At 38.3% G+C, this 22,448-nt stretch overlaps 2 protein-coding genes across 5 annotated transcripts in view; both read right to left on the minus strand.

The window, feature by feature from the left end:
* Positions 1-22,448, minus strand: part of LOC139775586 (membralin-like) — a 57,673-nt gene that overhangs the window by 29,475 nt on the left and 5,750 nt on the right. For all 4 annotated transcript variants that reach the window (XM_071711674.1, XM_071711673.1, XM_071711672.1 and 1 more), the window contains exons 9-10: positions 17,323-17,406; positions 10,426-10,558 (exon numbers count right to left, since the gene is read on the minus strand). In XM_071711674.1, the coding sequence (XP_071567775.1) occupies positions 10,426-10,558; positions 17,323-17,406 (217 nt within the window). The remainder of the gene's footprint in view (positions 1-10,425; positions 10,559-17,322; positions 17,407-22,448) is intronic.
* Positions 19,373-21,780, minus strand: LOC139775588 (cytochrome P450 9e2-like). The gene has a single exon (XM_071711678.1). It carries the CDS (start codon positions 21,692-21,694, stop codon positions 20,147-20,149), a length of 1,548 nt encoding a protein of 515 aa, XP_071567779.1. The 5' UTR covers positions 21,695-21,780; the 3' UTR covers positions 19,373-20,146.

Here is a 22,448-nt window from a genome sequence, read left to right on the forward strand (position 1 = left end):
GCGATATATAACGTAACAAGGTCTTCACTGTTTATTAATTTTTATACATAACACATTTTGAAAGTCCCAAGAATTGTCGCATAGCATCGCGTAGCATCTCCGCATAATTCCCGCGAAAATTTAACAGTTCTCCCTTTATCTTACGATATTAATTAAGCGGAAGATATTACCATTCCTTTTCCTAAAATACGCTTCGTAAAATGTTGACAAAATATACGTAGCAACGACCATTTATGTTCTGTTCAAAAACCCGTTTTGAATTACATATGCCGAATGAAAATTTCATTTTGACAACGTCATAAAACCAACCTTTGGCAAACATGCGCTGAAACCCAGTTTTAATGACACGCTGAATTAATACCCGCATGACGCATCCGTCTTCTCTCTGTTGCTTTTTATTGCCATAAAAACCCGTGTATGTTAAATCTCACATATGAAGCTTTGCACACTTACGGAAAATACAATTATTACAAACATTAAGAAAAGAATAATTTACGTATCATAAACTATAATTATTAAAACTGTATAGGGTAAACTAAAATAATAAAACCCGTTATAGTTTAAAAATGAAAGTTAAGATGTCTTATTTTAAATAAGTTTAAGGTATGCTCCTCGATATCAAAATGTGGAATATCAGTTATCCTATACGAAGTAGAACTCAACGAGTAGATTTACTCACGATAGAAGCATCATATTTTGCAAATTAAGAAAAAAATCAAATGTGTTACGCGAGTCGATTTACTTTTTGTGTGTGTGTGTGTGTGCGTGCGGAACATGTCGAAATATATTCGGTTCGCTGTTTCGTGCCTTTTTAGAGTAGCTTAAAAGTTACTCAGTTGAAAAATGGGAAAAGAGTCAAGGACGATCAGAGATTTAATATTAAGTGGCGAAAGGATGCTTAAAAGTGCACGAGAAAGTGTCGAGAGTGCTTAAAGTGCGGTCGGTCAAGAGTACGCCCAAGTTTCGAGAGTGATAAAATTACCGTGTTGAATGGCGATACGAGTTGGCTTAGGCGACCTAACCGATCGAGTTGAGCGAGTGTGTATAAAGTGTATAATACGACGATAATAGTCATTTATATAGATCACAGAAGAACATAAAATAAGTAACGCTTACGATAGGGCGCCTAAGTAAATAAACTAGCAATAAGACAGAGAGAGTTTATTCCTGAGAATTTCTCGCATAGTAAACGTATATATATATACACACCGCGCTTTTTGTAATCTTTATTGATAGTTAAAGCAATGCAGATTTGTATTCATTTTACAGCAGCATAGAGAGCGGTCTGTTCGACCGATCACACGGAGAAGGCGGTATCAAGGCGCGCACAGATTGCTGTCATCGTCGTTAATTCTCATTATCTCTTAATTTTATAAGCGCGTCTCCCGCGCCTCCCGCCACGTTGGCGCGGCGTTCAGTGCATACAACCGCTTCACTTAGGATACAAAATTGCAAATTTCTTTGTCCTTCGTTTCACTCTAGACTCTAGACTCTAGACTCTAGACTCTAGACTCTAGACTTTAGAGTCTAACGGAATATCTCGGTCTTCTTTTGTTAATTTCTTTCGCCTCTTGTTTCCAGGATATTCGACAACAACTTCCGCAATAAGTGAACTAAAGTCACATATCGTTTCTTTCGATATCAAGGAATTAAGTTTTCACAATAAAAAAAATAACGGTAGTTTTATCACATTTCTAATTAAATCCGAGGAAATGAACTATTAAAGTGTAGAAGCGATCAGCTGCGAAATATAGCCAACTTATTAGAATCTACCGATTACTAAAGGGTGTTTCGACTCAAGATTGATGTTTCTTCGCTCTGTAGTTCCAGCAGATTGAAACGTGAAAGCAACACCCACTGTTACCGCCAAATCACTCTATCGATTAACCCTATCTCGTATCAAAATATGATTAGTCCGCCTCGATGATGAACAAGTGTACTCGTCCACTTATTCCGTGCATTTTCCTTCGTATTCGCATGTTATCGATCAATCTGGTTATCGACATAAGGAAAAACGTGAGACGAAAAGCATCAATAATTCCAATGTTTCGTAATTGAAACTTAACTTTCTCTGCTTATCCGTAAAAAGAAATTCTAAAAAATCCCAAGAATAAAGTCTTTCTCCTCCTCCTCCTATATGTAATATAATCATGTACATAGATACGTAATACAAATTTTAAGAAAGCTTGCGTTTTAATAGTAGAAAGAACAAATATCGAAAAAATTGTTGTATGTACGTAAAATCTTTTCATGTGCGTATTTAAAAAATCTGTTGAAATACAAATATTAATGCAAGATTTAAAATTTAGGTATAACTCTCGAAAATATATTAATTTGAAGTAACAATGGCAAAAGAAAGATAATGAGCCTTCAGCCGAAAGACACATTTTTCTGAGCACGGATGACAGTCTGTTTAGTATTCCAAACTGTGTGGTTGGGAGTCAAGACGATTAATTATACTGGTTAATTATCTCACGAGGACTAATTTTCTATCCGCTGTTTACGATTAATCATGCACCTTGTCACGTGGCAAATACCATCCCGACTTTTCATTTTGGACGGAATACCGTAAAACGTACAGTGCCGTTAAACGATATTAATCACGAGTTATAACATAATTGTTTCTTTCAGCGCGTTTGGCCAACCATTAATGGCAGAAAATATATTTTCGAAATATATAAAATATTTCAAATACGTTATTGATAAATAAATAACATAAAAAGATAGATTTTAAGTTAACGTATAAATTTACGTATGTATTGTACATTTCCAAAAGCTAAATAATTGATATAAATAGTAACAAATATGCAAAATATTCTTTAAACCATTTTTTTATTTGTAAATACACATCGATCCCAAACAAAAATGTTATTTGATATTTCATTAAACTTAAGATTCGTAACACTATGAGTTTAGCATCAGTTTTGCATTAATATGCAAACTAGCGTTTTTGTGATAATAATGGGTCTTTGTTATTACGAATAGACGAATCAATAACAAAATGTATAATATTATAACAAATGTTAACTATTCTCTAGTTTTATATACGTCATACTTTTATGAAATAGAACCGCGAATGCTGATTTCAGACTTATATTGTTGAACTGGCGCGCAAGATATTAATTTATTTTAAAAAAATTCATGTAATTTTTTGTTTCTCGCATAATAATTTGTTTCTTGCATAATAATTCAATGTGAGTGAGACAAGGAAACAAAGGTCTTAATTTTCGATTCTCTATAATTTTACGAACGATTTGATAACGATTTGGTTTATGACTCGGCCTCTGATTATTCCGTTTAATGTTTTTCAGTTTTTGTTTTCTGATGGACATACTAAACAACAGATATTCCTTCTTCAAGCGTCAAACGTAAATGTAGATCCATATATAGGTATCCATATAAAGATAGCATGAGAAACCTCCATAGAGACATTGTACTGTATTTCGGCACCCTGTCGCGAGGACAAAAGTGGCGACCGATCGCGTACGGTCGACGGAACGGGAGGATGAGAAGACGGTCCGCGGAAAATAAAGTCAGTTCTCGGTTCCATCAAGCGGCCGTCAGGGAGTCGATCGCCTGTACCGTTCGCCTGGCGCCTGTCTGACGCCCCCTTTTTACCACCCTTTCGCCCATCCTCTCCGTCCCTTCGCCCCTCCCCACCCCCCCCTCTCTCTCTCTCTCTCTCTCTGTGTTCGAGATATCCGAGACCGAGACGAACGGGACACCCTGATTAAAACGCCAACTCCCAGGATATCGAGCTTCGCGTCTAGTCTTCTTTTTTTTCTCACCTCCGTCTTTCTTTCTTACTTCCACAGTGTCCACCTTCGGAAAGTAAATATCGATAGAATAGAAAAACTAATTATAGTTCCTCAGACGAACGTTCCCGCGCAGTCGAATAAAGAGACATGGCTTAAGGTTTCACTGTTGAAATCCGGTTGCCGCAACGGGGTGTACTCGTAAAATAGAGGAGTGGCCTAAGATCGCTCGCGGGATTAAAAGTAGAAGCTAAAAGAACCCTGAGACAGAGACCGATTGTGGGTGTTCCAGGAAAATATTTTCCTACGTTCGTCTCGCTTCATTCTCTTCGAAATACTAAGAGCGTATAGAATCTCATCGCAAATGTAACGAAATTATATTATTTTTCAGAGAGAATTATACGTGTAACGATATGATTCTATTTCTATTTTACTTGGGCAGAAAATCCGTTGAAACAAATTGTCCAATCAACTTTTACAAAAATCGATATCATAAAGCAGCTCTTAAATGTAAAAATTATTAATTACGACAAAGTAGACGGTATATACGTAATTGATCTTATTAAAGTACGGCGTGGAAAATATCATAATCGTATGATATTTATTACCTTAACTTGACCAACGCTACAATATCGTCGAATCCTCGAATAAAGTCCCACAGTCTGGAAAATCTCTAGGAAATTATTCGCTGATAGACGAATCGGAATCGACAAGACGGTATGACAATCGTGCATGACGCAACGTGCAATTTCGAGCCAACAATCAGATCAGTTTGTCATGACAAACGCGATAAATGTTGAACGGCGGACACTATTTTTTAATCGATTTACTCCGCAGCGTGAGATATAATTTGGCGATGCGGCCAAGATTTTGTAAGCGCGAGCAATTGGAGATGATCGGCCCCGCCTAACGCGGTACACCGACAAACGCGCGACGTACCATGGCCTCACGTCACGATATATAGGTATATACGTTATGTTTGCACTGTAATTTTCCACCCAACTCGTGTCGGGGCGCTCCCGGTCGACGGAGTGGCGGAGCCACCCGACCATCCACCCTTCACCCATAACGTTGAAATAACACCCCACGCAGCCGCGTCGCCACTCGTGCTATGTGTTTACGAGTGCCTACATCCGAGCGTGAGCGCGTGTGTACTGGGTCGTGTGTTATTTATATAATTGCTCAATAGCCTCAATTACGGACCTTATTCAATCATAATCATCCTCCGGTGTTATTTGCGGACAAGCCCAGCTGATTGTAAGCACTCGACGCTCCGCTCGCGTCGCGCCGCGCCACGCCGCGCCGCGCCGTCGATCGACGCGCGACGCGTGGCGTCGTCGCCGACGCCTGCGGGGCGCGAATATAGGCCCTTCTGTGAAACCCTTCCAGGGAAGGTATAGAAATTTATACGCGTCATCCCGTCGTTTCACTATCTCGTTTTCACCAGATTCATCTTCGTCTCGCTCAATCTCCTATTGAATAGTAAGAAGAATGCTGTTGCTTATTATTCATTACTCTGTACTATACTTCATTTTCTTTTCTACGCAATTGTTTATCATATTCAAAATGATCGTTCACTCGCTCACTTTGGCCTCGTTAATAAAGAGAAATTAATTTGTTGACAACTCATCCCTCCCGTGTTCATAGGACATTCCATGTTCTATTAGATATGTCCGTGAGACGGAATGCGCGAAATGATGCAGCGAAAGATATTCTCTCTACCCAAGTTCAAAATGGAACTGAACGTGCATGCGTTCGAATCAAAACGAAAACCGTGAAAGATCCTGGTCTGCATTATGGATCTAAAGTGCAAGTCCCTCTTGGTTCTACTCTTATGGTTCCACGTATCGCGAAACGTTTCACTCTTTCTTTTCCCTATCTCCGACCGTACTGCTGCCGTACTCTCGTAAAATGGACACGTCCTAATTCCATCAAGGAAGTGAAATAATCGTGGGTATAGAGAAACCGCGCACAGCCGGATGAAGAAAATATTACACCGCATATACATATGTGTGACGCTGAGATAATTTTCCTTAAGAGGAATGCTCCACAATACCAACGTGTCGTTTCGCTAATACCGATGAGAAAAAACACACACACATACACGTTCGATATTTACTCGGTATATATTACTCAATACTCACAAGTGCAAACGTCATCCTTTATACTTGTTCATTTCTGCCGAATTTATTCGCAGAAATATTTCTGTTTATATAAATTTATTCGTAACCTCGTTACGTAAATTTATAGAAGAATTTTCAAGAATACTAGTCGTACCGTTCGGCGATTAAGAACGCAAGAGTGTACATACCCTGGCATCCATCATATTCAACGATCCATTCACTTCAATCCTTTGTGAAGGATCGTCTGACTTTTCTTATCCACTATTCACTTGAGCAACTTCACTTGAAATTAATTTCAATCCTTAGATCTATTAGCAATTACATCTATTTGCAATATATTAGAAATTTACAACAGTAATTTTCAGGTATTCAGAATACTGTAACTTGATATTGTCGCGTTTTGGTAATCGCAAGCACGATGAAAACAGAATTATATTTCTACGAAAAAACAAGCGAGAAGAGAAAACGGCTGAGAAACTTGCTTTGGCGAAAGATAATAAGAAAAAGACTAAAGAGAGACCTATAGCGAGAAGCTCTGCTTGAATTAAATTAAAAATACATTCTTTTCAACTACCGAGCACCTAAGACCATCTCCGTCTTCGGACGTCACAGTGGTCGTTTATAAATTCTTGGTTGCATCGCAATGCATTCGGAAAAAATTATATTTCTCATGAAATAAATCCCACTTCGTGCTCTACTATCGCCGTGACGTAATACGCCGCAAACGAGCAGAAAAGTGAAGAGTCAAGTCAGATGATTGGAAATTTATCATGATAATGCGCGCACTTGTCAACATTTTTGTTAGCTTTTGTTGTGCAATGTTTCTCAGCAAATACGAAAATCCACAAGTGCAACAACTTCCTAACCGTGCACAGTTTTTTATCTTTCAAAATAAAACTCGATCTAAAAGGAGAAATATTTAACGAGAGATACAGAAATCATAAAACACAATAATTATTGTATCAATATCAAGAATAATCTTCCAAAAGTGTACCGAGTAAAAGAAAATTCACTGTGTGTGTGTGTGTGTGCGTGCGTGTGTGTGTGTGAGAATAAATGTGTGAAGTGACAGAGACATTAATCCGCCGAGTTTATTTCAATCAAAGTCGAGATGGTTTTTTTAACAGATCTCGTGTAACGAAAGGCACGTACGATCAAAATATTACAAAATATCTCAACAGAATTGTTATTTATAATTCCGCTTTTCAATCCATGATGAACAATAATAAATGTCTCGTAATTTATCACGTGCAATCTTTATGAAAGCAAACATCGATGTTATATACAATTAACTTGAGTAAGATAACGATGGATTCGAGATTATCCAACGAACTCCAGCGAAACTTTAACTTTTCAATAAAGCACTTTTCTAATTGTTTTCGAGGACGAACTCCGCGCGGCTTCGCATGTGTGGTATAGTGAACCTCCGTCGAACAAATGGATGAAACTCTTACTACAGGGTTGAGGTTTTAATGCCGATCGTATAAAACCAATTGTTCAATTGCATTTACCCTACAATTTCTCGGAGAAATAATTCGTAAACATTCAATAAACAATTAGAATGTCGTGCCTTTTGTCCAGCATCTTGCAACGCATCTTTGATCAAAATAAGACGAAATAAGACGAAAAAATTCTTTTGGCAAAAAACTTTAGCAAAAATTAAATCATGACATTCCCGACATTTCCTATATTACATTGTAGTAATGTAGTTGAATAAGAAAAACATAGGAATTAGGAATGCCTAACTCGCATATCGATATCAGGGGACGCAATCATTGAACTTTCTCAGTACTATTCGCCCTTGGCAATATCTAGCCGCCACATCACGCATGGTACACGACTTTTCCTCTCGTATGCTATTCTGACTTCACTTCAAGAGTTTTATTTTAACCCATAAGAATGACGTCGGCAGAAAAAACCAAACTTACCAAGTTTTCTACGATATATAACGCATACAAGTGATATTCAAGAAAAAAATAAGAGGAAAAAATCGATCTGACGTTCTTATCGTATGTAATTGTAGTGCAAAAAATGTAACAAAAATCAAATGTACGTTCCACACAGACTTTCATCAAAATCTATATGAAACGGCAAGTTTCAGCTGTCAGCGTGAATTAATCCAAAATATCTGCTGCATTCGACATGCATATTAACGAAGATCGTTATGCATTTTCCAGCTTCTTTCCGTTCAACGCAATTTTTCCTCCGTCGTCTTTGCGCGGAGATTTTAGTTTTATAAACAGCAGCAGAAACATAATAGGAACTAAATACGGACTATTTGACAAACCGTTCGTAAGCGGAAGTCGGATTTCTAATTAAAAGCGGATGACCCGTGAAAACAGTCGACGGATAGTATTCATTGCATTGGCATCCTAATGCACATTTAGCGTAACTCGCGCCTAATCCGTGAATCGCGTTTAATGCAAAACGCCGTGTACGGAAAGTCCGCGATGCAATTACGCAAATACTTCAAACATGGGGAAAGTCGCATTAGTCGACTTACAGAAACGAGTTGCCACAGATACTATAACGCCAATCTGACAACGTCAGATGCTCATGTCGGAAGATGGTACTCAATAGCTTCTCTGCATGTACGAAAGATGTTGGTGTTCGGTATTTCATAAACCTTGAGTGAAATTTATCATTTATTTTTAATATTATAGTATGTTTGAAAAAATTAGTGTAAATCAAGATATAGATACTTTCGTTATAACTGCTAAAACTGATGATACCAAAAATTTCAATCCTGCTGAATGTTATAAAACGTTTAAGGTTATTGTTGTCGGCATAATCGCTGCTCGCGATCAAACTAGTTTTCTCTTGTTTTTTTTTCTCTCGCAATCAGTCTTTTATATATCGCACAAAGTGATAGTAACATAATGATCGTTTCGTTACGTGAGTGACAACACGTTTCACGAGACAATTCGATTTGTCTTGCAGACACGCGTCGCCCTCGATAACGATCTCGATTACTCCTGCCCGAGACACAGCTTCGCTCACGCGATTAGAATTGATTCTAATTAGACCTCAGTGTAAATCCCGTATTAGAAGACTACGAAGCAGGACGCGCGACGCGTACTTGGGCTGTTCGGAGACTCGAATACTATTACCGGCGTCAGATCTATTTAATTGTTGCTAATGCCAGTTCTAATGATCCGTTTCCAATCTCCAGTCCGACTGCACATCCAGGTTCCACCGATTCTCACCAAGCCCGAATACAAATCGAAAATAGATCAAGCGTAAATTTCTCGTCTCGCAAAATTTTGTGAAACGTTGCGTTGATAATTTTCCAACGCAAAGATCCAACGAGAAGATGTGACTTTGGTGACATTTTTAAAACAGTACTCTCTTTAAAATATTTAACTAAATATTTAGAATTAATTGCATTTTTTCATGAGATGCAAGCAAAAAAGTCAACGAGAGAATGAGTTTAAGAATTTCTTGTATTTACTTCAAATCTTTAGAAGGATCTATTTAGGACTCGTAAAAGTAGCTTCGTAAAAGCGGACCAATAATAATAATCCGTATCATAGGAGTTGCGTCCGAGTGGAAATACAGGATTCCTGGACCAGTGTAAGTTTGTCGTTGGTGACGGCTTTGTTTAATCGTCACCTAATGTCTCTAATGTCCCAGTCTAACCCTTCGTTCGTCCAGGGAAATTGCCTCGCGGTATAGTCCTTCTGGGAGATCTAAGCTATACCGAGCGTAAAGCCCGATCTCTATTGTGAAGTTCTCAGCTCAACCTCGCTTTGACGTCTCTACGTAGGATCAACTAGATTGTTGAATCAGCGAATTGCTGTTCGATGTTTGCGGAATGTACATCGATCGTCGTACGTTTATAACCACAGATCAACGGGCAGCCCCGTACAGAAAGGACGTTCAAATCCGATCGAACTCGACGGTTAATCGCACATCATCAGAATACATCAATAATCAAATATAAAATACATTCGTATGTATTCAGCGAATTGTTAATATAATCGTAGTTTTAGGCTACTCGAATGTTTACGGAATCGAGCAAAGCTCAGGAAAAGCAACAAAGAGATTACGGGTAGATAAACACATTAAACATTATATTTTCTTTCGAATATAACTATATATATAACGCAAGACATATGCCTCATGTTTCATATTTTCACATAAAATGCCTCTGTTGTTCAAAATATATGCACCTCTCTCCGTTTTGTGCAATCACAATTATAAGAAGGATTCAATTCCCTTAAGATATTTCAAATATATAGTTTTGAAAGCCTGTGCCGGAATAGGTCGTGGCAATTTTAGCCGTGCTATTGGATTAAAGCGAAAAAGGTTGCTCGCTAGCAGGTTAGCTAACATATCCGACACGCAAAGCTCACTTTACTTAGTACAACTTAATCCTATTTAATTAAATGCCCTCCCGATCATCTTGTTTTTCTACCGAAAGCACTCTTTTAGAGATTTTTCTTTTTTACCAATAAACCTTCTACTGCTCGCGATAACCGAAACGCAAAATACGAAAAAGACATTCGGTGTTACTAAAATTGGCGAAATTAATCATAATCACATACCTTAGCCAGTGTCTCTTTGTAAGAACCGTGTGACAGCAGATAGCATCGTATTGATCGGCAAGCCACACTATCAAGATTATGTAAAACGCAGTGGTTGTGTCATTGAAAAATTCAGACATAAGCGCCTCCATCCCTAAAAAAATAAGCAGAAATATCTAATGTAAGTAATAACAATTAATGAAAAGCTGTCGCTCTTTTCCGATATTTTATATTAAATAATTTCTCTTTTTGATATTTAAAAATGGTTTAACACTTATAAATTACAATGATATTGTATTTCGAATTCAAAAATGCCCAAAATGCCAAAAAGATAATCGATCCCGACGTTATCGAATGGATACGAGCATGTCCTATTAATATCGGATAGTTTCCACGCAATTAAAACTCCGACAGTGTGTGAGATTCGTTCTACGTAAATTTACCGTCAATGCATGGCCGTTATGTTCTAAAAACGATGTACCGCATCGATTCTTCTTGTCGTTTTACAAGCGCTAAACATTCAATCTTTCTTAACGAGTCAAACATTATTGTGAATTAGAATATCTACGGAAACACAATGAGAATGCAAATGGAAATACATATATGTATACATATACAATATATTTGTCAGGATGTTTTCTAATGGCTATGTAACGATACCAGCATTCGTGGGAAATCATGCGAAAGTGACAAAAAAGAATACTTAATATGATCAACAGCGATCAACGGCGATTAAGAACGAGAACCAAAGGAAAGAATTCGTCCTTGTGTGCGATTATCGCCCTTTATTTTCGCTGGTGCGCATGGTCGAACCGGTATTGGAGTTAGTCAGACTCCATTTAGTCGATTTTCGAAAAATGCTCTCGTAAGTCGGAAAGGAGTAGACATGCGCGTACATTACGCGAGAGATCGTCGTGGCAGTGCTAGATGAAGGCGCACCAGGCGCGCGACCAGGAAGGATGGATGATCCCGAGACTAAGGGCGCGACGTTAGATAATTAGTTTCTCGATCGGACACAACGCGACGGAACATGGAAAGAAAACAACGCCGCGGGAATGCTAATGAGCGGGGCTCACGTCGCTCGTATCCGAGCCGGGACGTACGCAACACGGGCCAAGATACAGAAGTACAAATCGACGAAGAGACGTGGTCTGACAGCGCTCACGGGGGTGGCCCGACAACGTGAGAAATTACTTCTTAAGAGAGCAGGGCGGCCGATTGTTTCACGAAGAAAAGGAAATCACTTATGCCGCTATTGTAACAAAAAAGTAATGTTTGCATTGAGATTTTTACAAATATACAAATGCTCTGCCTACAAATTATCGTGTTTATTTTTATCTATAGATCCTTCGATAAATCTGGGGTCGATTTATCCCTGTCAAAAATTCACCGAAAACGATCGCTCAACGCGATCTTTTCATTTTTTTTCTTTTTTTCATCCCACAATGTCAAGCACCTCGGTGAGAAAGCCACAAATAAAAAATTTCTGTTAATCCTTAATAAAGTACCCTTGATAAAATTTCGTATATATATATATATATATACCCTGGAGCTTAAATTTTATTTTCCATCTCTCGTTTATATGAAAAGTAAGTAAATAATTAAAGATAATAATTTCAATGCAATAATCTTTTCGCCTATTTTTCATGTTTCCCGATATCTTAGATAAAGTAATAAATATTATATTCGAAAATTGGCCGTAAAAAGGATAGAGAAAAGACATAATTGCATCGACTTTTTCCACGTTACACCAAACTAAGGATCGAAGCAACTTTGGGATCCAGTCATCCGACTTGGTTAATAACAGGATGCGCGTGAATTAGTTACATATTGACCTGTGCCGAAAGGATCGTTAACATCGGATAATGCGCGGATAATGCACTCGTTTAAATGCATACTAGTCGAGCATTACCTCACCGCGTAGGTAAGCCTCTAACCTTTAACGCGATATTTTGCCGGAGAACCATCTAACTCTCGATCACTCGATCCTCATTCTCCTTCCCCCTCAATTTTTATAAAGACGCTCAAATTCCGGATACGACGAACAGCGACTACGTACGATCTACGTAATGTCCCAGTAATCTTTCAAGATTGAAATTGCACTTGGTAACGTTATAATTTATATCTGCCGGTATTTTTCTTGCGATAAAACGTACTATATTCACTTGTGTGTAGAGCGTCTATTTTCCTTTTGACAAGAGCGTAATTCGCCCCTTGTATTCAAATCGCAGTCAAGCTTGAAAGCTTCAAACAAAAGACTTGAAATTTATGGTATCACCGGCGGAACCGGATATTGCTAATGAACGTAAAACATTGCGCAAAACATCGTGCTCCAAATTGACGACGGAACGGCACAGTTACAGTTATAGTTTCCCAAAACTGCTGACTGACAGCTGACAGCGGGTTCATGAGTCATAACTAATTCGAGGCCGTGAGAGCGCGCACGGCCGACACGGGCTCACGCGTAATTGAATGCGTGTATGCTTCACGCGCGCCGTCCACGGCTCGCCGACGCCGACGCCAACGCCGACGCCGACGCCGACGCCGACGCCCAACGTCGATGTCGGCTGATCGAGCGTAAACTTGGGCCTTATAAATAGGCAACAGTTCCAAATTAATACCTCTGTTCATTTTATGTGACAATACGAGAGCGGTGGAAATGCCAAACGCTTCGAACACGAAATCTTTATCTCGTCTCATAAATCCTATAAATCTATGGAAAATTTACAGATAACAGTGAGGTAATTTCACAATTTCCGAGTACGGTTATACTACAACGACTTTTGTCATCTCCTTCCGTATCTCCTTTAGGAATGTCACGTTTAAGATAGATGTTTGAATATCACAGGCTATCAGATTTCGAAAATAGCTTCTATTGGTAATTTTTATAAAAGTAAATTATAAAAAGTCAAATGTTACGTTATCAGGCTTCTAAGAAGGAAACAAAATATCAGTGAAATATTATTATTTAATAGATAGCACGCACCGTTGTCCCAAGCTCATCCATTAGTCGTGCGATTAGTCGCGCGAAGAATTATGCGTATTCGTGTGTATAACACGTACGTAAATACATATCTGACGCAACGCGAAATAATACTGGAATGTACGTCGCGCGCATATTTTCTGAAGAGGCGGTAGCTAATAATGTGGTTAATCAATGGTCAACTGTGTACGGCCATCGCTCACGTGTCATCAGCATCGAATCGAACTTGGCCGGTGCCAATATTGCGCGCAACTCGGCAGAATTCACTCCCTCTCCCTGCCCCTCCCCCTTCGCTCTTCCCATCTAATGGACATAATATTTCCCGTTGACCGACCACTGCGAACACGTTTGAGCCTGATCGAACGCGAGATTCGATATATTTGATCGAATGCGAATAAATACGAGCGGGTGGATCCTTACGGAATTCTTTTGCCAAAGACTATACTGTCAAAAATGTCAAAATTTCGACTCGCTTGCCAATGTTACTCATCGATCTCTTGTTTTTACCGTATTAATTACCGTATGAGCCGTATCCCAGACGAAAACTAATCTCATTGTCAGATAAATTCGCGAGTATCATGTGCGAAAGAAGGAAGCTGCTGTTACAACATGTAGGACGGACCTTGACTTATTCGATCTCATAATCCGACGACATAAGCTGTAAATTTCTTTGAAATGAGTTTACAAAGCTAATTGCGGATCTGTTACCTAGATCTACTGGCGTATAATTGTTAGCCGCTGCTGCGACTGTAAACTATACGGGTTCTATCTCCGTCGAAGACACGTTCGCATCTTGTATAACGCTCGACTGTATAAACTCGCAGATCTCCTTTCGCCAAGTGACTGTTGACGAGATAATTAGGAGCGAAATCGTATTCGTCAAAGCATGGAAGATTTAATCAAGGACCAATCAGGACTCGCATTAACCGTCGTATGTCAGAAGCAGAGAGCGGTATCGTGGAGCGGCGAATCCCGGCCAAATTATCCGCCGCTATACCAGGATGTACCAGGATCTTCGCCGTTGATGCTATATTGTGCTTTCAGCACGGCGCGGCGCGCGGGCGGGCGGCAGAAGCGGTTTTAGAGGGAGGCAGAGGGCTATAGACTGCCGAGGCAGGGGGCTATAGACTGCAGTTTAATCTGCTCTAGCGCCATGATCTAGCCATCCCATTGCATACGTCGGCACCTCGCATACGCGGAACCGTAATCACGCTAATTTGCCTAATCGTAGCATTACAAGAGCGAACTATATTTTACATTACTAACATTACGCGTGATATTGTGAAAATCACACGAAAAGCAAACTTGGGGAGCAAGCTTGCTTGATACGTCATCGGTCATATATATGTAAAGAAGACGCGTAAAGATGCGCGCCTGGAGATATCCTGCTTTCAATCATTTTTGGGATCGTTAATTTTTATACCGTTTACACCATGACTCGTTACCGCATAACCCGTGATTATGCCATATCCTAAGCATACTTGGGAATTTTGTGATCCTTTTATCGCGATGACAGTCAAGCTAGTCAACTTTATTAAAAGCTATTTATCCCCTTTAATCCACAAAGGTTGCGACGCTCGCGCAGACGCTCACGCGCCTGTACAAAATATGCTAATATGTATACGGCAGCTTCGCATCGACGTTGTAAGCAGATAAACGGAATGGCTCGACGTAGTGCAACGTGTTCTGACCGTCTCTGAAAATGTGTTTACGGCATGTTAGGCGGTCGATCATGCGTCACTGATGCACAGAGGCGCCGGTGTGCCTTCGTTCTTTGACGTTCCATTATGCAAAATCGTCTTCCACGTCGTACCTGATGCCAAATGCCGAACGACGCGTGGACGATTTGACGTGAATTCACGCTGATGATGCCGCAGGCACCCGCCAGACAAAATACTGCCCATCAACGGCATAAACGCAAGGACGAAAATTGAAAAAGAATATACCGAGCGTTTTGAATAGCGTTGAGAAAACATTACGCAAGATATGCGATATCGAATGTAACGTGTAATCTAAATGCTAACCCGTAAACAATGGCATACATTGTAAGATTATTTTGAAAATTACTAAAATACAAAATACAAAGGCGTCGATGATTATAGAGTTATTTGCGCTCGAAAGTTCAAGGGCTTTTTTATATTATAAGGCGTATTATATTATTGCAAAGACATTTCAAGAATATTCATAAAACTCAAATTTTTTAACCAAAAAAATTCTACAGCATTGCTGGATGGTATGACTATATAATGCTTTCCAACTTTCCATGCTTCTGATTATCATAATAAATTGGGAAAAATTGAAAAAGAATTTAAAAAATACAGAAATACGAGAAAGAAAAGGAGTAACGATATATAGCCTCTTTGACCGAAAAGTAACGTGCGACGAAGGAGTGAAGGTTCAGAAGACTGAGAGAGTCACGGGATGACGGATGGAGAAAGCAGGAAGCGACATAGGAACCGGAACCTATTACTCCAGATAACAACTTCCCTAAGACTCCCTTCCCTTTTCCTACTACTCCAACTACGTTACATTCGATGTACATACGTGCTTGTATATATGGAGGGGTAAAAACCAGGGGTAAAAATTTTTTAAAATATTTTCTCGTGTGCATAGATGCAATCTCTACAATATATAAATTGCATCTAAGCACACGAAAAAATATTGTAAAAAATTTGACTTACACCACTCTGATTTTTACCCCTCCATATATACATACACACGCGCGCGCGTAAAAAAAATATATATATATATCGATTTTTGTACAGACGATCCTCTTGGCAATTCCCGCAACAGAGGGAGAAGAGTGCGGATCCGGAAATTTACCATTTCTGTTGCCATTTCGCTTGGCTGCCTGCTGACCACGCAACTGGTGGTATACGTATAAATGAATGGATTCCCTACTGGACTGTATATAAACAGTTTTTATCGTGAAATATATAGATAGAGTTGCGATCTTGATCTTTATTTAATCAAAATTAATGACTAGCGTTGTTATGACATTGATAGATAAGGTAGAAGAAAATATCATCGATAATGCTGCGAGCACACAAGCTGAGATGTATTACACTTGAAATATATTACAATTCTCTGTGCTTGTAAGTGTGCAGTTTTATCAAAGATAAGAAATAAGAAGAGTTCAGATTAGATGGTAAATTGAAATAGTATCTAATGTTTCAATATATTATGTCGAAACAGACATGAAAATTCGTGGGATAAAAACGGATTAACCAATTGAAACTTGAGAACTGGAAATGATATATTTCTCGAGAGAAATAATTTATTGTGTACAAAAGTATCGCGATGCTTTGCGTTGGGTGGGCAGAAGGATTAGAGACGTCGTATTTTATGCAGATCAATTGGACCATTGGTACCAGTGGACACGCGAAGCGTGAAGAGGAGATATTCAGGTCGAAATGGAAATGGGTGTCGCGCAACGTCGGCGCCGCGGCCACCGTCACTGCTGCTAAATGGGCTCCGAGCGGGTTACCCAACTGTTGCGCCTTCATCAGAAATTTATGCAGAATCCTGGGTTAACCGTCCCGGCCAATCAGCTTTGTAACCGAGCTAACGTTCTACCGGCGAGAATACGAGAGAGCAAGGGCAGTCGTGATTTAGTAAAAAGGTATTTAATATTTCACTCGCACATCGTGCGTACCAAACTCGCAACGTTTTCGCTCGAGAATTCGCGACCGATTGATTATTCTAGCTAAAACGAATCACCTCTCATCGAACCGTTTTTCACTTTCAAAAAATTCGCAGTATAAGAAATAAAAATAACGCACGGAAATCTAAGAAACATGTTTGCATATAAAGTCCGATGAATGTAAACGCTATTCAACAATATTTCACTTTCCATGAAACATGACAAAAACAAGAGTAAAATATACTAATACAACTAATTAAAACTGAATACCTAAAAGATATATGAAACTTACCTACTAATGCCAAGACCACTGTCAGTAGGGAGGCAGCTGGCAATGATACAGTTAAATTAAACTCCAGCATTTGTATGAGATCAACTGAAACAAATAGAAGAAACGAGTTTTTAAGATATTTTCTATATATATATATATATATATATGTATACACACGCACATGCCGTCGCATAAGTTTATCGCAAGGATAGAACGCTATGTGGAAATCGTTATTCCGGTCGAAGAACGGCTTGAATTTAATATTTATCAGGCACATCGTGGCGAAGACTTCGCGAGCAGAAGGTTATTACGTAAGTTTAACAACACCGTGAAGGAATCGTGTCGCGTTCGACGAGTCGACTCAAAGCTTGATACGAATTAATTTCGAAACTTCATCAATTCTGATTTAAATTCCACGAAACTTTCTATCGACGCTTTAAGCACTCCTCGCACACTTAGTATTGATTTATTTCTCGCGCCCATCTTGCCAATAAATATATCAGTAGGTATACGTGCGTAATCTCGCATAATCGTTCAAAAGCATTCACGTAGATATTAATAAATCTAGAAATTGATGCTGATTTAGGGGCGCGACAATTTTGTGTTTACAACCTGTTCGGATAATCTGCGACACCGTCTTGCAAGTCGATGGAACCAAGACTCGAGGATAAATTAAAAATTCATAATCGCATCGTTCCGTGCCGCGCCCGCCATGGGTGCAACAAAGCAATTAAAAAGTTAATACCGTCACTCGTCCTGTGGACGACCCACCGCGAGCCGCGCCTTCTTTATAGGATACGCAGTGTCGTACCTTACAAATTTGCGCGACACTCTTGGCGGTTCAATTTAATGAATTTTAGATTTTAACTTATCATCTACTAACTCTCTACCCTCCGGTTATTAAAACTTCGCCGCAATCCTTCGTCCTGTCCCGCATAATCCCCTCTCTAACCAACGCCACGTGTATCTCTTACGTTTATTTCCTTTTTCTTTTCTTTTCTTTTCTTTTTTACATTAACCGCTCTATCCGTTTCGCTTCCGCTCTAATTAGACCGAATATATATCATTGAATACATTATACATTGTACATTATTATATGCAGAAAGCAGTTGTAAAATTCATGTCTTAAGCAGCTAAATTATATTAAGCTTCAATTCATCGATACCAATAAAATCGTAATTTGTTCAATATCGAGGAAGTTTAATACAAAGTTTACATAAAATTATGTTTCTTTAATTTTTGCAAAGAACATACATTTGACTTTTCGATTCAATCACGTTTTGCATTTGACAATCTAAAGTAAATTTCTTAAAGAAACATTAAATACGAAAAACAAAAAAATAATAAAAAATAATGTATTTCAATATATATATCCGACATGAAACACCCAAAACTCGCAAATGAATGAAGGAAGCATACCGCCTTTCACGCTGTTTTTCTATGCAAATTTGTATTTCAAACGATTAACCTGCGAAAATAACTTCCCTCGAAGCTCCTGTTTAAACTTTCAAGTTTCTCTTTCTTTTTTTAAGCTAATTCCCGAACTGGCCATGAAAAAAATCATCAAGCACACACCATTTTATCAAACTTACCAAAAACAGCGATTAAATTAAAATCAAAACTCTTCGATTCATCGATGATATTAAGTCTTTTCAAAGATCACTTAATAAATATTGTTCCAGAAAATCATATATTACAAAAAATATAACTTACCGATTACTTTCAAACATGATTTAAGTACAAAGTGACAAGTTTTTGAAAGTAATTAAAATTGAGAAAACTTCATAGTTTATGGAAAGTAATTAAGAAAATGCGAATGTTGAACGTCTTATTATTTAAATTACAAAAAATATTATCTGAAAATATTATATAAATAGCAATAAATTATTATTTTTTAAACCGGTTTTTAAGTTGATATATCAGGCTAAATCAAAACAATTGAAATTCGCTCGAAATTAATTTTAACAAAGTGACATTTTCAATAAAGAAATAAAAAAAGTACGATGTATACATGTAAATCCTAATTACTAAAAAATAAGAATGAAAAGGAAGATAAAATATACAACGTATATTTACGAAAGAATAAGTTGCATTTATATATGTAGGTGGCTTTCCAGAACATTGTTGCGATAGGAAGTCTTAATTTGGTTCATCTTATTTTCATTACCTTATCATTCTCGCACGATATATCATTCGATAACAATATGACAAAATAACATTATATTTATATAATCTCATAAAAAATCCCTATCAACATTAAAAAGATATCTCAGAAATATCGCAACCAATAACAAATTTTTATTTGTAACGTTTGTACTGATAATTAATTTAATTTAATGATTATCTGCGCATTTTACACTGATTAGATATAATGGGTTGTTTTCCTTTATATATATATATATATTTTTTTTTATATAATTTAAATAAGAAAATTTTTTCGAAAGAAAAAATAGTGCGAAAGACGTTTGTGCGATAGAGATATTCGTTCTTACGTAAAGAATAATATCAACTCTATTATTTCTACTATACTTTTGGCGACAAGAGGAAGTTATATAAATCATTAAAAATGACTGACAGTTAACACAATCGACTAGACTTGAGAGTCTACGCAAGCTATGATGTTTATCGCAAGTAATTAATATTTAATTTTTTTAATTCCTCATTAGCAAAAACTTGGTTATTCGCTTTGAACATAATGACGTAATACATCGCAAATAAATCTTATTATATCCTTCAATCATCTTCCAAAGTGCATACACGCGTTGAATATCTTGAAAGTTAATAATGCGGCAATATTGTTCCAAACACAACTATATCACACGATAATGTATTGCGTACAAGATTTTCACGTTTCTCTCTTCTCCAAGCCGATCCAGAATCCGCCAACAGGTTGCAATGTAAATTCCTTATCGTATACGATTGGATTGACGGTTCGTTCTGTAGCCTTCAGAGTAAACTTTTGTAAAAGATGAGCTATCAGAATCTTAGCCTCCATGAGAACAAATCGATTGCCGATACATTTTCTAGGTCCATGACCAAATGGTAGATAAGTGTACGGTAAAATGTTGTCTTTGTTCTCCTCGCTGAACCTTTCGGGATCGAACTTATCCGGGTTCGGAAAGTACTTCGGATCGTGATGTAAAGCATAAACGGGTAACACCAACACATCGTTAGGTTCGACGATCACATTCTTGCAGCCTGGTTGCGACGGAGGCAGTTCATATCCCTTAACGCAAAGCCTATCGAGGAAGATCACCGGTGGATGCTTTCTGAGAGTCTCGGAGATCACCATATCCATGTAAGACATCTTCGACAGCGACTCGTAAGAAATCTTACCGTTTCCTTCAGCAAGATGCTGTTGTACCTCCTCGCGCAAACGATCTTGTATATCTCGGTTAATTGCCAGCTCCTGAGCAACGAAACACATCAGCGTCGAAGTTGTGTCGAAGCCAGCGAAGAAAAAGCTAAAAGCTTGCGAAACAATGTCATCCAATGTCATTTTGTGTACATTGGCACCTTCTTTGTCCCGAGCCTGCATTAATAAATGAATCATATCTGGTCTGACGATATCTTGCTCTTCCCGCGCTCTAATGGTTTCCTCCACGATCTTCTTGAAAAACTTGTATGTAGCCGACGGGAAGAGGGTCAGACCAATGGATTTATTAAACCGTGGACACGTACGTATAAATGTAAATTTGACGATCGCTAGCAGTCCAGAAAAAACTTTGCTAGCTTCCACTCCTCTTAAGTAAAACTCATTGTTTCGATCTTTCATAGAATTCACGCTTATGCCAAATGCTGCTGTGGCGATTACATCATTGGTGTACCGTCTGAAGGCCTCCTTCGTATCGATCGTATGACAGATTTCCGGATGATCGACCAAATAATTAACGAAATCGTGAGAGCATTCCGATATCAAATCAAACATAAACTTCATTTTGCTGGCGGTGAAAGAGGGGCTTAATGTATTCCTCATTTCTTTCCAACGGTCTCCGCGCAAGAAGAAGGTGTTCCTGCCAAATAGCGGTTCCACGCTTTCGTCAACGAAACTGCGATGATCCGGGAAATATTCAAAATCCTTCACCATGACGTCCTTAATCAGCTCAGGATCGCGCAATAACACATTAGGCGTGGTAATATCCATCATTCCCACATATTTTGCGTCCGGGAAGTAATTGTATATATATTGGCTATAATCGACAAAACTGATGCGACCCAGAAATACTTTCCAACCCGTTATAGAAGATGATAGCGAATCTGGCAGGTAAGGTAGACTCTTATTCTTCCAGTAAAAAAACATATGACGCAGCGCAGTGAAAACTTTCAGGATGCCGATGACGACCAGAGTAGTCAATAATAGCGCAAACGGCGACGAAAGCAACGACGAATCCATCGTGATATACGATATACGACAGTATAACAGACAAACGAGATACTTGGTCGGCCGTCGGGCGCGGCGTAGAACGTTATAAATACGTGTTGCGCAGATCTTATCGTGAATAAAACGAAGATGGGAGGGAGAAATTATCGCGGTATCACCGCGATGATACATGTTGCATCAGTAATTGCGCAAGATTTATTAGTCAGTTTAAACGCACGAACTTTTGAATATATCGTGACACAGAAAAATCAATCATTAATCTAATTCAAAAAAATTTATTTCATATTTCAATAAAAAATTAACGACGTTTTCGACGCGAAAATAGTTCCTAATCCTAATAATCATAAACACATAATCGTTACTAGATTCATCATGCGCTTCTTGCACTTGCGTATAGTGGATTTACTATCTGACTGGGCCATAGAACGAGATAGAAATAACCAATACAGATTAAAAAATAGCGAAAGAGTATGAAATAAAAGGTTTCATTCTCTTGCTTCATTCTCTAAATCGTCAATCGTCATTGTTTGAGAAAAGAAACATAAATATGCCAGATGACTTTTTTATCTCTGTGAATTTAGATTAATTTTTTATTCGAAATCGCACAACGCAACGTACACGCAAAATACTTATGATGAGCATCAATGTTAAGCTTTATAATATAATCCTTATAATCTTATTAATGTACTCATAATATAACTCGAGTTACCTAATCTCAAGTTTAGAATCACGCGGATTTTAAATAGCTAAACCCATTACGAAATAA

The sequence above is a fragment of the Temnothorax nylanderi genome, unplaced genomic scaffold, assembly GCF_030848795.1.
Source record: "Temnothorax nylanderi isolate EJ_2023f unplaced genomic scaffold, tnyl_v1.0 TNYL_tig0101_pilon, whole genome shotgun sequence".
Classification (NCBI taxonomy): Eukaryota; Metazoa; Arthropoda; class Insecta; order Hymenoptera; family Formicidae; genus Temnothorax; species Temnothorax nylanderi.